Source organism: Girardinichthys multiradiatus, chromosome 3 (genome assembly GCF_021462225.1).
Source record: "Girardinichthys multiradiatus isolate DD_20200921_A chromosome 3, DD_fGirMul_XY1, whole genome shotgun sequence".
NCBI classification, from domain to species: Eukaryota; Metazoa; Chordata; class Actinopteri; order Cyprinodontiformes; family Goodeidae; genus Girardinichthys; species Girardinichthys multiradiatus.
The window spans coordinates 14,974,905-14,993,356 of NC_061796.1; the positions used below are offsets into that span (position 1 = coordinate 14,974,905).

At 41.3% G+C, this 18,452-nt stretch overlaps 2 protein-coding genes and 1 long non-coding RNA gene across 7 annotated transcripts in view; 1 reads left to right on the top strand and 2 right to left on the bottom strand.

Moving 5' to 3' along the window:
* Positions 1–5,513: 5,513 nt before the first annotated feature.
* Positions 5,514–10,507, bottom strand: LOC124865243 (prostaglandin reductase-3-like). 2 transcript variants are annotated; one of them, XM_047360206.1, is made up of 2 exons: positions 9,890–10,507; positions 5,514–6,581 (listed from the first exon to the last, which is right to left on the bottom strand). In XM_047360206.1, the coding sequence occupies exons 1-2, from the start codon at positions 10,183–10,185 to the stop codon at positions 5,648–5,650; spliced, it is 1,230 nt and encodes a 409-aa protein (XP_047216162.1). In that variant the 5' UTR covers positions 10,186–10,507; the 3' UTR covers positions 5,514–5,647. The 2 variants fall into 2 exon arrangements, with proteins under 2 accessions (XP_047216162.1, XP_047216168.1); XM_047360212.1 differs by having other exon boundaries at positions 5,514–6,540; positions 9,890–10,023.
* Positions 9,323–18,452, top strand: part of LOC124865223 (teashirt homolog 1-like) — a 48,169-nt gene continuing 39,039 nt past the window's right edge. Inside the window, exons 1-3 of one of the 4 annotated variants that reach the window (XR_007037517.1) lie at positions 12,486–12,624; positions 12,830–13,373; positions 13,714–14,361. Coding sequence is in view for 2 of the 4 variants with exons in the window: in XM_047360188.1 (XP_047216144.1) it covers positions 13,334–13,373 (40 nt within the window). In the remaining 2 variants the exon portion in view is untranslated. Of the gene's footprint in view, positions 9,777–12,485; positions 12,625–12,829; positions 13,374–13,713; positions 14,362–17,126; positions 17,322–18,452 lie in introns of those variants that run through there. The other 3 variants (XM_047360188.1, XM_047360182.1, XM_047360194.1) reach the window with 3 other exon arrangements.
* On the bottom strand, positions 11,520–12,817 carry LOC124865260. Its single transcript, XR_007037527.1, has 2 exons — positions 12,633–12,817; positions 11,520–12,551 (listed from the first exon to the last, which is right to left on the bottom strand). It is a non-coding gene; the product is annotated as an uncharacterized LOC124865260 (long non-coding RNA).

Genomic DNA, 18,452 nt, shown 5'->3' on the forward strand with positions numbered 1-18,452 from the left:
AATGTCAGCATGCCACCAAGAAGGACGAACCACATCCAACAGGATTAACTGTGGACGCAAAAGGAAGCTGTCTGAAAGGGATGTTCGGGTGCTAACCCGAATTGTATCCAAAAAACATAAAACCGCAGCTGCCCAAATCACGGCAGAATTAAATGTGCACCTCAACTCTCTTGTTTCCACCAGAACTGTCCGTCTGGAGCTCCACAGGGTCAATATACACGGCCGGGCTGCTATAGCCAAACCTTTGGTCACTCATGCCAATGCCCAACGTTGGTTTCAATGGTGCAAGGAGCAATACAGCAAGATACACACAGCAAGACTGGTGAAAGATTGGTTTGATAAACATGAAAGTGAAGTTGAACATCTCCCATGGCCTGCACAATCACCAGATCTAAATATTATTGAGCCACTTTGGGGTGTTTTGGAGGAGCGAGTCAGGAAACGTTTTCCTCCACCAGTATCACGTAGTGACCTGGCAACTATCCTGCAAGAAGAATGGCTTAAAATCCCTCTGACCACTGTGCAGGACTTGTATATGTCATCCCCAGGATGAATTGACGCTGTATTGGCCGCAAAAGGAGGCCCTACACCATACTAATACACTGCTGGAGATAGGCACCAGCGGTAGAAAATGACTGACTGACTATATAACAAGTTCAAAGCTTGGGAATTGTGTTATAACCTACGCTTGGATTTAAATCTCTCCACAACTATTGCCCTTACTTGTGTGCTGTGTTTTTTGGTCTTCTTGGCGCTGTTTGTTTAGTAAACCTCATGCATTGGATTTATTTTGATGTATCAGAGTAAGGAGGGCTGATTACAAATACACAGCACACTTTACAGATTTTCTATTGTAAAAAATGTGCAAATTATGTATCTATTTCTTTTCACTTTGCGAATATTTTAGATCATATTATAAAACAAGAAAATACTGCAAGGTTGGTCGTTGCAACAGGACAAAATGTGAAAAGGGGTATAAATGCTTTTGCAAGACACTCTGGTCATTTAACCCTTTGTATAAGTGTAACAAGAGTGTAGATCTTAAAATTCTACTTTTCCTTTTTAAGACGTCGAATTCACAACTTTTGGTTTCCTTCTAAAAGACATTCTAAACATGACTTAAGCAAATTCTCGTTTTGGTTTTTTGCATCACACACATTTAAGTGCCATAAATTTACCAAAATCTTACAGACTGTTCCTGATCTTAAAATGATTTCTTTTTGCATATATTGGGAATAAACCTCTCCACCTGTTTCACCATCACACAACAGTCTGCAATAACATCTTCGGGAGGGCCCTCGCTATCTTTAATGTCTTGTTTATGCTTGGCGGCTCCATGCTGATTCAGTGCGATGCCAGTTAGCAGCCGAACACTGCAACACAATCCAATTAAATAAAGAGTGTTGTCTCTTCAGGTTGCTGTGTGTTCTCTAATTGGGGCTGTGACTGCTCACTAATCAGCAGAGGTACAGGTAGGCCCCCGGAGGACGCCCAGACGAGGCCTCTCCTGTTAATTGAGGAAGACGCAGAACTTGGTCTCCTCCCCCGCCTTTACAGTCCAGCTTCTGGATGCGGGCTGATCTTGTCCAAACATCTGTGTGCATCATCACCTCTGTCACCTCTCCAAGCGGATGGCGTGTAGGAGCTTGCTTTTGTATTCTAACACCTGAACAAACGGGTGTTGCAGGGGAACCTGTTGTCTGCAGTCAAAGTGATTCCCAAAGCTTCCATTTTAGCTTTAATTATAGTGTTAAGTCTGTAGTTTAATTAGAATTTTAGTCTCTAAAGTTGCTTTTAACCTGCTTTGTTCTATATATCTCATGGCAAAAATGTCCTAATTTTAGGTGCTTCTGAAGATGGATGTTTGCAGGATGTTCTGGAAATAGACAAAATAATCAAAACGGTTCTCAAATTTTGCATCCTAAAATAACTCCAGTTTTAAAACATCCCAGCCATTTAATGCTGCTGTGTGAACCTATAAACTTTTGTCACTGCTGCATTTGAAAACTATTTAAACAGACTCCAATACTTATTTACATGGAAAATAGAGGTAGGAGGTTGTATTTCACCAGTGATCTTCCTATGTGAAACATGGGCTGAGAAAGGAACATGTAAAGTGTTCCCAGTCAAGTTAAATACCGAACAGAAAGAAAAACCAATACACTACCGGCCAAAACTTTTAGATACACTCTCTCACTTAATGACCCTCATTATTTTCATGACTATTTACATTGTAGATTCTCACCAAAGGCAACAAAACTGTGAATAAACACACATGGAAATATGTAGTAAACAAAAGGTGTGAAATAACTCTAAACATTTATATATTTTTGATTCTTCATAATAGCTGCCCTTTGCTTTGATTACTGCTTTGCTCTTCTAGCATTCTCTCCATGAGGTGGTCACCTGAAATGGTTTTCTAAAGAGTCTCGAACTTCCCAGAGGTGCAATGAGATGGCCACAGGTTAATATTTAACTCATCACAGCAAAGCTACTTTAGGGAGTCTAAAATAAAAAACATATTTTAGGTTCTTTTACAAATTTTCACTTGCTACATAATTTCATATGTTCATTCAGTTTTGATGCCTTCAGTAAGAATCTATGTACAATGTAAATGGTCATAAACATAAAGAAAACCAGTGAGAAAGTGTATATAAGTGTGTGTGTGTATATATATATATATATGTATATATATAAACTATAGCAACTATATTAGCCAATACAATAACATTTCAGTTCAGTTTCAATTTAGTTAATTTATATTGTGCCAATTCAAGACAAAAAACATCTGCATAAAGAACTTTAAAGTTGGTCAGTTATTTACATGGAAGCCAATGGTTGTTTACACAATAAATTGAAGTTGGAGGCGATGCACCATCAGTGATCTTCCTCTATGAAACACACAAAAACCTGAACACGTGAAGCATTTCCAGTCACAGTAATTGTCTGAAATAAAAGTAAAGTGGTTTTACAGGCTCAGATATTATTCTGGTTTAAGTGAGTGCAAATAATGATTCCCACAAAGCCTTTTTTTTTTTTTTTATTAGACGGTTTTCCGGATGGAAACACTTTACATGGTCTGTTCTTAAAACTGTGTTTTTCACAGAGATATCATTGGAAGCATAATTCCTTCTACCTCCATGTCCTGTTAAATAAGCATCATCAGTCTAATGGCTGATCCTACAGGGGTTCAAGACCAAAGCAGATGTCTACTATCCTAAAACACCTCTAATTTAAAAAACATCATAGTCCTCTCAGTATGGGTGTCATGCAGGCAGATCATTGGTATTTCATCACCTCTGACCTTTATATCCCAATACAAACATGATCAAGGTTTACAGGCTGCTCCTAGATTGAAGTAGTTTTAAGATACCAGAGGTCCACTTTGGACTTGGGCCCCTCACAGACTAGCCGTTACATTCAGAATCCAGGACCAACTCATCTGGACTTATACCACTACTTTACAGCTACAATATTGACTTCTGGAAAGCTTTTAACAGAGAAGCGCTTCAGAAATTCTGAGTGGTCCATTTAATGTTTTGAATTTCTCCACCAGAGAACCAAAATGGCTCCGGCCTGGTGTGTTACAGCTGTTCTTTTCCTGCACCGTCTCTGTGAACGTGGCAGCTTTTGCATGCTGGAGTCATACCAGTAACCTGCTTCACACTGAGTTGTATTTTTGAGGAGCCACCTGGATGAGGAAGTAATGTGATCACAGAGCATGAAGACTACAGGACCTTACTGCCAAGAAGGAACAGGTGTTTGTTTTCAGTGGAACACATTAACACAACACAGACTGCTCTAACATTCGAGGACTAATGTCAATATATACGACTTAGCTTTAAAAAGTCTAATCAAATGAGATTCCTCAAAGCTTTTATTTCACTGAAATTGACAACTGTTTTGTTTCTTGATTATCGCTATGTGAATAACCTCGATAACTCATTTTGTATGGCTTTGTTTCCTTTTCCCAAAAACACACAAGTAATAATGACAAAAACAGAAAACAAAATGTGTCAGGGGGCATTTTACAAAACATTTACCTTAAGAGATTTTTTTCACTCAGTTTGAGACAGAAAATAATGACATTTTCAAGTCCAACTACTGCTTAGATAGACTAATTTTTCTTTTTTTTTTGTTGTTATTACGAGCAGCTGCGGGGGCATGTGAATGAAAAGATTGATTGTGCGAATGGCGTTTCTGTCAGCCACAAACATGGCAATGAAATGTTGAGCGCACCTGGAACAGCACTCGCTTCTGACAAGCTCTCACCGATGTGAGGCCCCCCATTACAAAAACAATGAAGTCCATCATAAAATATTTATGGCAGATAATGTAGTTGGGAGTTCTAAAAGCAAGTGCATTATGGGGGCAGGTATGAAATAATTTGAGAGGCAGAGAGTGGAGGGTCGGTGATGTGAAGCAGTAGGTGGGTGCAGCAGGATAAGAGAAAACATGAAAATGTTTTGAAAGGTCTTCTGAGGGTTTCTGTTCAGGACCTCAATTATAAAAGCTACAGGTGAAACCAGACATTTACATTGTTTAAAAAGACGCGTTTCTCACCTGACATTAACTCCATGAACTTTTCCTGTTTCAGCTCAGTTAGAATTGGACACTATATTCCTACATTATATTACATTTTAATATTTGGCAGATTTGCCTTTAAACTGTATGACTTGGGTCAAACCTTTTCGGATATACTTCTCACAACAGGTTGCTGGTATTTAGAGCCATCCCTCCTGACAGAACCAGTGTAACTGAGTGAGGTTTGTTGGTCGCCCTGCCCTCACACAACTTTTCAGCTCTGTACACAAATTTTTCATGGGACCGGGATCAGGGTTAATGATAGAAAATGCAAAATATTGACCTTGTAGTTTTTAAGCCACTTTTTAGATGTTTTGGTTGCACGATTAGGTTCCTTTTCCATTTAGAAAACCCATTTGTGCCCAGGCTTTAACTTCCTGGCTGATGTGTCCAGATGCTGCTTCAATAATGATGCATAACATTCTTTCCTCATGATGTCATCTAATTTTTTGTCAGGATGATGACTGAACATTCCCATGGTTTTTACTTGCATCATCTAGATTTTGAGGATGAACCGGACATGTGGAGGTCCACAATTCTCTTACTAATATATTGACAGATTTTTGTAGATTTGTCACATAATGTCACACAGGGAAGAAGGTGTTGCCTTAAAATAAATCCACAGGTGTGCCTCCATTTAACGAAAAGGTTTGTGTCAGAAACTTGCAAAGCCATGAGATCATCTAGGCTTTTCTTAATTGTTTAAAGGCATAGTTTCTTTAGTGTATGTAAACTTCTGAATGTAAAGTTTTCTAGCATTTTGGTAAATCCAACTGACCTAAAAAGGATACGTTTTGTCTGACTTAATGTCACAAAAAAAAAAGGTTGTGTGTCTTTTTACATGATGTATGCAAATATCTGGTTTCAACTGTAAGCTAAAGTAAATTATGAGAGACAAGAAGATACACGGATTTAGACTGAACACAATGTTCAAATCTTTAATGTAGGTTTATTAATCATTCTTTTTTGTGCAAAGATCTTATGAAAATAGGACCTAAACTCTAAGGCCACATAAAGTTGTTCACAGTTTGATTTGATTTAAGTGCATCATTATTAAGGTCAATCACAGCTTGCTATCACCAACAGTCGGAGGTGCAACATCGACCACAACCTTGCCCAGATTTCTCCCAGCATACATGTAGTCCACTGCCCTGAAAACTGACTCCAGCCCCACAAATCTGCCCTCCTGAGCCATATCCCCACAATCGACCTCACACACCAGCTCCCCCTTGGCAAACATCTGCATCATGCTCCTCAGGGCCTCTTTGTAGTCCTCGATGAAGTGGGGCAAGAAGAAACCCCGCATGCTGGCCGACTTCTGGAGCAACTTGACTGGCAGCATCCCTCCATTGAAAGGACTGATGCCTGCAGCAGTCTTATAGCCTGAAATGAAGCCGATCACTATCAGTCTGCCCTTATTGGCCAGGCTGTTCACGGCGAGCTCCAGGACGCTGCCTCCCACTGACTCATACACCACATCTATGCCCTGCGGGTACTCCTTCCTCAGCGTCTTAGCGAGATCTTCTGTGGAGTAGTTGATTGGTCTGTCGCAGCCGATGGATTTAAGGAAGCCGGCTTTCTCGTCGGACGAACACGTCCCAATGACATGGCAGCCGGCTTGCTTGGCGAACTGCACGGCGAACTGTCCCGTTCCTCCGGCAGCCGCTGTAACCAGAACGGTCTCGCCCTTAGCCAGGTTGCCCAGGCGATTCATGGCAATGTAGGCCGTGGCGCCGCTCACCAGCAGCGTGAGGAACTCCGGCTTCATCGAAGGAACAGGTACGCTCTCTTTGGCGGGAACCACAGTGTACTCCGCGAATGCGCCACCGCTGCCAAAGTAGGCCACCATGTCCCCAACGGTGTAACAAGAGCTGGCGCTGAGGCCAAGGCCGACAACCTTGCCGATTCCCTCAAAGCCGGCATCAAAGGGGGGCTTTACCGAGGGGTCATAGCGACCTGCAGAGTAGTTGATATCAGAGGCGTTAATTCCCACAAAGCTGAAACACAGAGAAACAAATGTTTATTGTTTTAAAGGTTAGACAAAAAGACAGCGTGAAGGTCAAGACTCGAGTCTCCTTCTGTCAGGCACAAACGCTCAGGTTTGCTTTAGCAATGCCTCGCCATTTTTTCCCAGAAAAGAGCAGTCCTACACCGACAGGACAGGGCTTGTATCACAAAACAAATTAAATGATGTCATAATTCATTGTCTTCTGAGACACCTACAACAAAACTGATACTGCAATGTTTTGTTTTTTTTGTTTTGTTTAAATCTGTAGACAGTCGCTTCTTGCCTCAACACGAAAAGGCGGCCGTTTTCATCTTACTTTTTGTACCGACGCTGGGAACAAATCTGGGAGAAAAGGAATGTATAAATAAATCATTTACTGTCTTTTAGAGCGGCGGCGCATGCTGGGCCTCATTACTGTGCATGTCACACGTGTACTTTGAGCTTGTAGATAATGCTCCTGTGGTTTATAGATGGGTAAAGATGATATAACAAAAAGCCTTGATTTGACTCTCTTTTTACATCAGTAGAATCAGCTGCCTCACAGAGACTTGATGTGGTTTTATTAAAAAGGTACAATTATTTGGATTTATGCAGCTGAAACATATTGAAGCTTTTAAGTTCACATTGATATGAATACAGAGATTATTGTGGCAATAAAGCCCAAATCTATTCAATCATTCAGCCTTTGAAATTGTCTTGAAAATTGTCGGCATTTGCCAAAATAAAATTTATAGTTTTTCAACAAAATAGCAGATAATGTAATAGCACTGATATAGAGGTTTGTCGACAAAAATATCAGAAAGAAAACAAGTGTTAAATTATGCATCAATGTACATCAAGGTTCTAATAAAACTACATTAAAATGATAAAATTATGGTTTTTATAACCACAAACATTTCACAAAAATTCACACCACTTTAAAGACTTTTGAATAAGATGCCCGAGGCAGTGATGGAGTAAGCATGTAGGAATACAGTGCTGCCCCTCCCACACCTACTGCTACACAATGATAACCAGATGGCTGTGAAAGGCTACTAAATTTTTTTCTCATACATGCAGAAACAATTGCTGGGAAATATTTCTAGTTGCAAAAAACATGGACAGTCATGGCGTGGAAACTAAAGGAGCTCCGCAAATCACTCTTACTAAGGTATCACTAATTTAATATACACTTCTAATACATTTAAACTGTGCAATTTGTATTCAAGGTCATGGTATCGACAGAATCGCCTGCCTAAATGTGTGAAAGACTGTAATTCAGACCCACTGCAACCTGAGCCATTCAGTCAAACTATTTCTTCACTGAACCAACAAAATGTCATGGAAGACTCATATGGCTTTGAATCCTTCACAAACTGCTAACATATATTTATTTGTAATGGGGTATTTCAGGGGATATTTAAATATAGATGAATGCAACATTTAGAATATATTTGTGGGCAAAATCACAACCTAAGGCCTGGAGATGCATCGATCAGGCTTTCGACCAGACAATATGGATTTCCGCTTTATTTAAAAAAACTGCCGATGGCCTATTTGTTTGATGGCCAAACATGATCTAAGTGCTTTGTTTATATACTTTAAATGAATTAATAAAAAAAAAAAAAAAAAACATTCTGATTCTTATTCAGACAACGAGAGTCGCCTTTGATTAAGAAATGTATTTCAGTTTAATCAACAGTTATTACATTTATACTTAGGTGTCTTAAAGAAAAAGTTCATTTTTTCATTCACAGAACTTTTACAAAAAAAAGAAAAATGAAAAAGAAGTTTAAATTGCAGGAAATAAGGAAAATGATCAAGATGGAAAAACTCCCACTACATAATCTGATATCACCTTTCTCTTTTGTGCACATAACTTGTTCTAGAATTGTATTCCACCTAATTGCATGCACAGATCTGATATGATTCTAACACACACTCGGTGGTGTTTGCTGCAAAGACTCACTGTAGATGAAAAAGATCCCGCTACAATGATTTTGATATTTAAATTAAAATACTTACAGCTCTTGCAGATTTAACTGATTCTTTAACTGCGATCGGATGCACTCTATTAAAATGAAGAAATATCTCCTAAAACTCATCGCCTGCTTTAAATTTCATACAACACCTCCCCACCTCCTAAAAGATAGAATAATGTTCAGTTTACCCATGGAAAACACAAACAAGCATTTTACATGATATATTACAGCTCCCATTCAGACGAATGAACAAAGCTCTCAGTTAGAAAGCCAGAAATCTTGTTCCTTACAAGCAGAGATGCATCAATCAATCGGCTGGAATCAGCCTATTTTGCCCCCTGATCAGCAAAAACTCCTATTTATTGAATACACCAAAACATGTAAGTGTCTCCCTATTCAGTTAGCAAACACATTATCTGACAGCAAATCTGAGCATTTAATATGATTCACAAATCTACATAATCTTGCAATTCCTTCATGGTCTGTTCAAATTAAAACTAATATCACCATCAATTAAGCAGCAGCACGTTTTTCTCAATAATGTTGAAAATAAGATATGGGAACAGGTCAAAATAAAAAATATATTAATTAATAAAATTGGCAGGAACCTAAAGAAACAGTGTGGGGCAGGTAGCCTGGTCCGTGCATTTCTGCTTGCAAGCCCATAAGGTTCCTATGCAGAACATTTTACACTCATTTACGTTTAACCTAATGGAAAAACTGAATTTTATGGGGAGTAAATGGAACAATAAATATTAAACACCTCATCAGGCTGTCCGGACACTCGGTAGTGGGGTAGTAAATCAAAAGCAGATGGAAATATGAAAAATCAGCCATTAAAGGATGTTTTTAGTCCTACATCAGAGTTGATAAATACTTAGTTTTAGATGCATTCATTGTTTGGCAATAAGAAAACATGTGCACGATTCCAAACCAAACATCATGTCTCTCTTTGAATGAGAGACATGATGGTGCAGCTGCAGCGCCACGTAACGCCGCATCTCCTTCTCCATCATCTCCTGATGCCAGTCTAAGCCCCCCCACCGACTTTCTGTGTGTGCAGGTTGGTGACGTAGGGAGACAGGAGGACAGAGAGAAGGGGAGAGAGAGATGGATTGATAGACAAATGCAGGGAGGGCGGAACTTGGAATAACTGTGGGGTTTTTTTTTTGTGCCATCTCGTGATGATAGTGGTGATGATGATCGCAGTGGCCGGATTTGAGGTAAGCGGAGAGCTTTCTGTAACTTCCCTAACAATAACGGGGATAGATTGACACCGGATCGGTCACCCCCACCCCACCCCACCCCACCCCGGCCACCGGCAACAACAACTCACCGATTCCTGACGAGGAGCTCTGCGTCTCCGGGCGTCGGAACGGCGACGGTCCGCACAGAGACGGCCTCTCTGAAATCCTGGCTGAGCTTGGTGACGACCAGTTTCTTCATGCTGCTCGGTATGGAGGAGCCTTTGAAATCCATGAAGTGCGCCGAGTAGGACGTGTCGATGATGAAGCGCCTCGGAACCGCCGGGCGAACTCCGAAAAGCGTGGTGGTGCCTGCAGCGCGACACCGGCCGATAAGCGACGGGGCGGCTCTCCTTCCCAGCCGCAGCAGCATCGGCGGGCTGGTCATCGCTCTGAATTGTGGCAAAGTTCACGGGGCAAACTTGTAGCAATGAGCCCTGCCGCCGTTAGCCTGCGCTACAGGCTTTTTTCCCCTCTGCGTATTGCACGGCACGCATAAGATCAGGCCGGGTTGAGCCGCAATAAACGGGTATCAACGTGTAAAATAAATAAATAAACCACTCCGCTTTGTAACGCAGTATCTTCTGCTAAAACAGCGCACTAGATGTGTGTGTGTGTTTTTTTTAGGATTTAAAAGCAGCACCGCCGCAGCTCAGTGGGGAAGAAGCACAGCAGCGCCCCTGACTTGTCGGGAGTCCCTCCCCTTTCCCGGACACAGCATTCACTTCCTAGTACAGGCAAACGTGAAACAAGTCAATCCGCACATCTCCCAACGTATCCCTTCCTCACATCCCCGTTTTCTTCTCTGCAAACATCAGAGATTTCTTCAAAAATCTAAAATAAAAATATATATATTTATCATTTACAGGCGCGCTCCTGGTTTCCTTGCCTGCTCATCAGTATCTGTGTGTATTTGTGTATGTGTGTGTTTGTTTGTGTGTATGTGTGTGTACACCTGTAACCAGAACTCTCTCACTGGCGATTCGTGGAATTTGTGTGATTTCATTTCGTTATCATCTGTTGTCATTTGATCTTCATTTTTCTGGACGCGTCGGATTTTCCTTTACAGCCATGGAAGTGCGTTCCCAGAAAGTTTTGTAAGCGGTGGAAAGATAGAAGTGGGAGGTGTGACAATAATGGAATTTTAGGACTTGTATCAGGTATGTTGCTGTGGCAAATATAAAACAAAAAAATTTACTTTTTGTGTTTTCAAGTGTCTTTATACAAAAAATAATCTGAATTGATATGTTAGCACATGCTTGTTTTAGCCCCTGCAAAATTGTGTGGCAAGGATTTTGAAACAGTGCCCCTCTCATTATATTTTACCTACATCCCTGATCCTTTCAAGCGTTTTCGGAAGATATAATTGATTTTTGACACAAAACTATTCTAAATATCAAGCTGTCACCAGTGACAGTTTTTGCAAGAATGTGGACATGGGTGAGAGCCCCTCCTTCGGCCACCCTACACACAACCTAACACGCACCTACTCAAAAGTCCATTCTGATTGGACAAAACAAACAACAACATAGATAGATAGATAGATAGATAGATAGATAGATAGATAGATAGATAGATAGATAGATAGATAGATAGATAGATAGATAGATAGATAGATAGATAGATAGATAGATAGATAGATAGATAGATAGATAGATATCGATCATCCTATATGCATAATAATTTTCATAAATATGAATTTAAATTAGGACAAGTTTGAACTAGTTGCAATATTTATTTATTTATGCTTAATTTTTGTCCTTTATAGCACTCACTACTCTGGAGGGTTCCCCTTTGTTCGCTCAATTCTGCTGCATACATATCATGACGGCACACTACAACTTAATCTAGACTGTATTACTGCTTTTAAATTTAAGGGGTGCCACATCAAGATTATCAGTGGGCACCCCCATCTCACTGCCCCCTATCAAAATGTCCCAGCGATGCCCCTGCAGACAGATAAGGATTCATTAGTCCAAAATGTCCTGGGAAGGAACTTGCTGGGTTTGAAAAAAACAAAAATCCAAAACAAAAAAACTCTTAAAAACAATAAAAGTCAGATGATAACTGCAGAACAAAATGACAGTAATTTATGGAAGAGAAAAGTGTCAATGAGTTGCAGAAAATGGCACAGGTGCATTACCGTTGATCCTCCCCTACCATACTGCAGCAGCATAATAAAACTCCTGAGATGGTTTTCGGGTGCCTCCCCAGTCCGGCTGCCCCTTTTGAAAACTTTGTGGATGTGCCCCTGCACCGTGTAAGAGTGGGTTTGAAAGAATATCAATTTTTTTTTTTCCCATAAAGGAGGTTTGATATTTTTAAAGCAAGTGTGTGTGTGGGGGTGAGGGTGGTGGGGGGGGGGGGGGGGGGGGGGGGTCGGAGAGAGAGAGAGAGAGAAAGAGAAAGCAGGACAATTAAAAAGATTGACAGGTAGGCTCCTCTGTCAGGGGTGACGCTTGCGGAGAGGGGAGGAGTAAAATCTGTAGCAGGAAAAGCCACTCGATGCGTCTGTCTATCAGTTGAGACTGTATGAAACAGCTTCCAGATCCACCGCGTTTCCCCCATTTTTCCCACCTCCTCTCCTTTCGGCTGAGCGACCTCGGATCAGTCCCCTGGAGTTTCTTCTTCTTCATTTTAAAGACGCAAACGCGTTTTTTCGCTCATGTCGATGTGATCTGATCAGATCTGAACCGGGTGTTAGATTTTTGGGCGAAGCTCGGATGCACATCTCCACCGCATGAAGCTGAGAGCCTTAAAATAAAGAAAAAACACACCGACTGTGTCCGAGATGAGTCGTTAAAATTATTCGCACGACACTTAAAACGTGAGTACCTCAGAAAGAGTGCTTGTCTCAGTTGTATTGTTCACATGTTTGTTTGTTTGTTTTTTCCCAAATGGGAGAAGAAGGGAAGGAAGGGGAAAGTCTCCGTCGGACTGCTGAGGCTGGATCCGGGCTGAGGTGGTGTGCTGGAGACGGGGTTAACATTAACCCATGTAACGCCCTGTTCTATTTTCTTCCTTCCTTTTAGGTGTCTGGATAAAAAAAGAAGGAAACAGGAGGAGGTGTGGAGACCGCTCACTCACATCGGACCGTATTTGTTTGGTGAAATCACATTTTTTATATAGTTTTGGCGTGCGTAAAAGGCGCAGCAAACTATCCCCCCCCCCCCTGCAACCAGGACTAGAGGTTAATATAGGGAATTTTTTTTTTTTACAAAAAAGGAGTGAACTGAAAACTTGCTTTTGGTGCTTTATTTTTTATTACTAATACTGTAAATATCTAATTTTTGCCTGCCAGTGAGAGAAATCAAGGAAGATGATATTTGATGGACACGGAGGTTTCGGGAGCTGGCCGAACCTTCAATTTCTCTAAAGCAGACCCAGCCATCATCAAATCGCGCAAAGAAAAGCGAAAAAGAAGCCTGACGCTTTATTAGGCTCAGAACGGGATGATTCCTCAAATCTGATCAGACTTTGACTCGTTTTTTAAAATTATTCCTGCATGAGAAGCTCCGTGGAAGGTGACGGTCACTATGCCGAGGAGAAAGCAGCAAGAGCCGCGGCGTTCAGCAGGTACAGCCCGCTCCTTCCCTTATAAACCTTTCCTCTTTACCAGTGTGTAGCATTTCATTTCTTGTTGCCACCCTTGATTAGTTTATTTTTATATTTGCAAGCACTCCGTCTTGTTATAACTCACCCGTGACGCACATTAGTTTGGATAAAGTGCCCAAATTACGCAAAAGACGGACGGATCCAGCACTTTTCCCTCTAGAAACTTCTGTTAGGAATAGAGATAAACTAAATGGTATGTTGTGGGGGGATTAAAGCGGGGGACTTTGGAGGTTTCAGAGTGAGTAATGATGAATAATTGACACACAGTTGTTTTTTTCCCTTTTTCTTTCTGTTTTATTAGAGGATTGCCATCCTTGATTTGATGCGTGATTGATCGCCTGTCATGTGGCACTCTTTGATCTGTTCATTCCCGATGAACATCAATAAATCCCCTCCATGAAGGCAGCATTTTTAGCCAATCAGACATACGCAGCCTCTCCTGTTTATTACCCTTACTATTATTGATTGTATTTTTTTTTTTTAAAGCAGGATCAGAAATGCCCAAAGAATCAAACAAAGTTGGGAAATAAAAAACTAAAATAGGGCAAAAGAATCACCACGTTTTTTTCATATGCATGAAATGTGTGTAAAAATCTGTACCAGAATCATAATTATTTCTCAGAGCGAAATAATTTTGCTGCAGTCACTTTAAATGAATATTTGTATTTTGGGAAAATATTAAATAGAAAGAAAAAGAATAGAAACCCCAAATTTAGAAAGAATGAGTATAAATTAGTGGAAAATAATGGATGGACCAATCAGATTGCAGTGCAATTAGAACTATGTTAGATAAATGAATTTGAAGTTTGCACATCTGTAGAAAAAAAAAATGACATTAGAGCAAGGGACTGTCTGTTGTGCTGGTGGATCTACAGTTTAATAGCCACAGGTAGGAGAGACCTCCTGTGGCGTTCTGTTGGTGCTTCTTAGTGGAATCATTCTTTCTCTGAATGAGATCCTGTGATTGGCCAGCATATTGTACAGTGGGGTGTATAATGGATCATGCCAAAACAACTTTTTTCTCTAAGGCTCAATTAGGAATTTCCAGTTTTCTCTTCCGGATTTATCCCACGCTCCCTGCTAGAGCAGATCCAGTGTCCAAATCTATATCCATATGCTGTGATCTTTGCCAAGTGACCAGCTGATAGAACCAGATATTGGCAGAGGACCCACTAGGTTGAATTGTAGTGGTTTGGATTTGGATCTGAACCTTCCCCACCAACATCACAACCTCCTTTTTTCTCCCCCTGCAGTCTTTAAACAAATGTAAATGAGTGACAGGGGCTTTTCTACCTCTGTGCTAATGAGGCCAAGCCTTTGAAGTTAGGCATTAACAACTGCAGCTAACAAAAGACAGTTACAGAATTTTAAAGAGATTTTTTTTTAAATACGAGGTGCAGAGATGGGTCGAATGGGAGGCCCGGCCGTCGATGACTTTGAACTCAGCGGGCTTTATCATTGTGATGATAGTGAGGAGGAGGAGGAGGATGAGAGGGACTGTGAGATGGAGACGATTCCACCGGTGCTCACTGGTGTCTCCATTTGCCTCTCTTATAGAACAATCTTCCTTGGATTGTTTGCCCACACTGAGAAGCAGGGATTTGGATTTCCACACCGAGGCTCGCTGTATTTTTCCATGCATGTTTGAGGGAACTGCTGCCGTTGTTTTAGGGACGAAAAATTTCTGAGAGCGGCTCTCTTTATGTAGATGAACGCATGAAAAACATTACATCGCTGTGACCCCTTGCCCCTTCTCGTCCTCTTACCAAAACACACACACATATAAACGCCATTGATCCATCCCACCGTCCACTGAGAGCTGCAAACAACTCGGTTCATCTTGGTCAATCAGAACTTGGCAAACGGGATTGGTCCAGATAAGGCCCTTAATTTCAGGCTCCTTCTTGTACATAACTCACACACACTCACACACCAGACTAGCCTGATGCTCCACTGGGAACTGGCACTGACCTGTAGCTTCTTCTCTGTGTGCCACTGCTCAAACTGCTCTCGGTGGTGAAAATCAGACATCACACGGATAAAAAAAGGGGACTACTGTAGAGTTTCTGGGCAGATTTGTTTTCATTTCTCACCCACTTGAATAAAATTATGTTGGTATGTAAATACAGAAAAAATTAAGTTGCTCAAACTTTTATGAGTAAATATTTATTACAGGATACATTTTCTTGTTTTGTGTTTCTTTATGATTTAAAATACACGTTATTAATAAATATTAAAAAACAAAAATTATGCACTGTGGATTATATTATATATTTTTAGAAAACCTTTGGAAGCCTTTGGGGTTTTTGTGCTAATATGTTGAGTTAAAGCAAGGCAAAATGATCGAATCAAAACCTCCTCCAAATGAAACAAAAATCTGGATGGAAACCCACATCTGAATGGGAAAACCAAGAAAGAGTTGGATTAAGTTGCAGGTTTCCGAACATATCCAGTGCTTTTGTATCCATCAGAGCCCAGAAGTGTCCTCCTGTGTGACACCTGCAGCTGTTCCTCTTTGGTGAATGACTTAGTTTTCGAGGTGATGAAGACGACAGCGAGTTGAGGACAGAAAAAGGAGTGGCTCTGCCTTTCATCCAAGGCGGGCTCGGATCGGCTCAGAAAGGAGGGCAGATCAGATAGTCGCTCCTTCTTCTGTGAAACACGCTGGTTAATTATATGACAGACAGTGTGTGTGTGTATGTGTGCTTAGCTTGCAAAGAGTGGATAAGGGGTGCTTGTGGTGCCCGCTGAGACAGGGGGGTGGTAAGGTTGCTTCCTGTTGGCTTTATTAGAGAGAGTCCTAATTATCTGTGGAGCTGATGGATTTGTGACAGGCCCTAATGATTAATGCTGACAAATTCAGTAAGGTGTCAAGTCCGCAGCTGCCTTGATGTAATCAAGTAGATATTATACAGTCCCCATAGCCCCTAGTGCAGCACCAACTCAATTTACCCACGTAGGTGACAAATGGACTTTGCTACCTGACTAATCACACCAGGAGACAATGCCAGTTAATGACCTCTGTGTGCCCCTCCCCACCCCCTCCCTGCTCCCACCACTCTCATAAGGTCGTAATAAGAGAGCCCGGACCTGCTCCGACACGTCCCGACCTTTTCCTCTTTTATTTTCATTGCAACTCGTTTAGGTACGATTTTAAACGCACGGTGATTTCAGAAAAATTCCCACTTGACAGGTCCCCTAAATTGTCCAGGTGTATATTTTTCAGCTGTTGCCGGAGATTTATTAATATTGTTTTGTAATATTTATTAATGACACAGCTCAGGCCTGTTGTAGCCGCTTGATATATCAGCGCTCTGAATCAATCCTAGGAATCGTTTTTAAGTTCTAGTCGTCCTGGTGGGAGTTTTTAGATTTTCCGCATGTGTTGCTTGTAAATCAGAACAGTTTCCATGTTCTACCCCCCCCCCCCCCCCCCCCCCCCCCACCACCACACACACGCACACACACACGCTCCCACTCCCACTCTCTCCCTCCCACCAGCCTGCTCGCTGAAGGACTCCAGTTTATTCCGAGCCGGAGAATCGCAGTGCCCAGGGATTAATGATTTTGCATGTTCAGGGCGGATCGGATTACACAGCGACCTTTGTGCTCCCAGTCGACGATGCTGTTATGCGATAGTCCTCCCTCAAAATAATCAGCAGGTAGAGATTTTTGCCCCTCATCCCCCGCCCTAACACCACCTTTCTGAATTAATCCCTCTAATGACCTGCTTTTGTTTTTTTATTTTTTTTTATTTTAATTTGAATGAGATACAACTTCTCAACTTCCTAAAACCGTCTGAAAAGGAATCTGGAGGGTCTTGAACTTGAGAAGCTGGGGCAACTTACGATTTCAAAGGCTTCACAGTTTCTGAGTCAACTGCTGGTGTCTGAGCTTTGCCAAAAAAAGGTAAAAGTGTGTGGATGGGTGTGTGTGTGTGAAAGAGGCAGGAACAGACGAGACAACATGTGTGTGTGTATGTCTCAGTACTGACCGGTGTCAGTTTTCCTGGAATGAATAACTCCAACGAGTGCAGCGGCGACCACGCCAAGTTAGTCATCCTCTTTAGCACAGCCAGCCTTCGCTTCACATCCGTTCCCCCACTTGCAAGAGCAGAAAAATGAGCTGGAACAGTCAGACTTTTCTCTTGTCTGACATATTTTTAGCAATTTCCAATCAAAAGCCTTGAAATATGGACCACCCATCAATCCCCTGCTGCCTGTTTAGTTGTATGTTTCTGGTGTGCGTGACATAGCCTGTGTGTGTACGTTTGTGTGTGTGTTTGGCAGTTACTCTCAGCGAGAGGTTACATAATTGTAGATAGCAGGTGGGGTTCAGCTGACCTGGTCAATTGCCACTTTTTGCTCTTGCACCGGCCTCTGAAAGCAATAGTTTAAATTTACATCTGGGATTGTGGGAGGTCAGAGGTCAAACATGCACGACTTGCTTCTTTCAATGCCTCAACTAACCACATGTGTCCTTACAAACCATGGACTGTTATGACAACCTTGAGTAAGAATATTGCATTGTTAGTATTGATGCAAAGTTTTGCAATACAAATTTAGACCATAATCTAATTGTTTTATATAAAACATGATTAGAATAGCAACAGTTATTTCTATAGCTGCTTAAATGATATAACATAGTGCTTATTGCCGCTATAATAATATCATATATTACACTTGTTTATTATTTGGAACTTTCAACAGCTCATTGAGCACTTTTTTCTTATGTCGCTCTCTTTATATAACATTGCGAGCATGCAGTCCGCTGCTTTACAGACATGCTGCTTGTAGCTTGGTAGCTGTAATTTTAAAACACCTTTGGCATATTAAGAGCAATGGACGGCACTCCTTCAGATTTCATATCATGATCGTCCATGTTTTTTACGACCAAATATTGTATTGTTGTATCCTCCTTTCAACCAGCTGACCATCAGTGTGCAGCAGCATGTTGAGGAGGGGCGGCACTTTGCTGCTCTTTCCTCTGTGCAGTTTGAAAAAAACTCGGGCCCCTCTGGCGCTCACTGCAAGACCTCAT

Bases quoted from the DNA above. Each gene is read 5' to 3' on its own strand.
- LOC124865243 (XM_047360206.1), bottom strand. From the start codon at position 10,185: ATGACCAGCCCGCCGATGCTGCTGCGGCTGGGAAGGAGAGCCGCCCCG. The intron at 6,582-9,889 runs GTGAGTTGTTGT...TCTGTGTTTCAG, and splicing joins GAGCTCCTCGTCAGGAATCG to CTTTGTGGGAATTAACGCCT.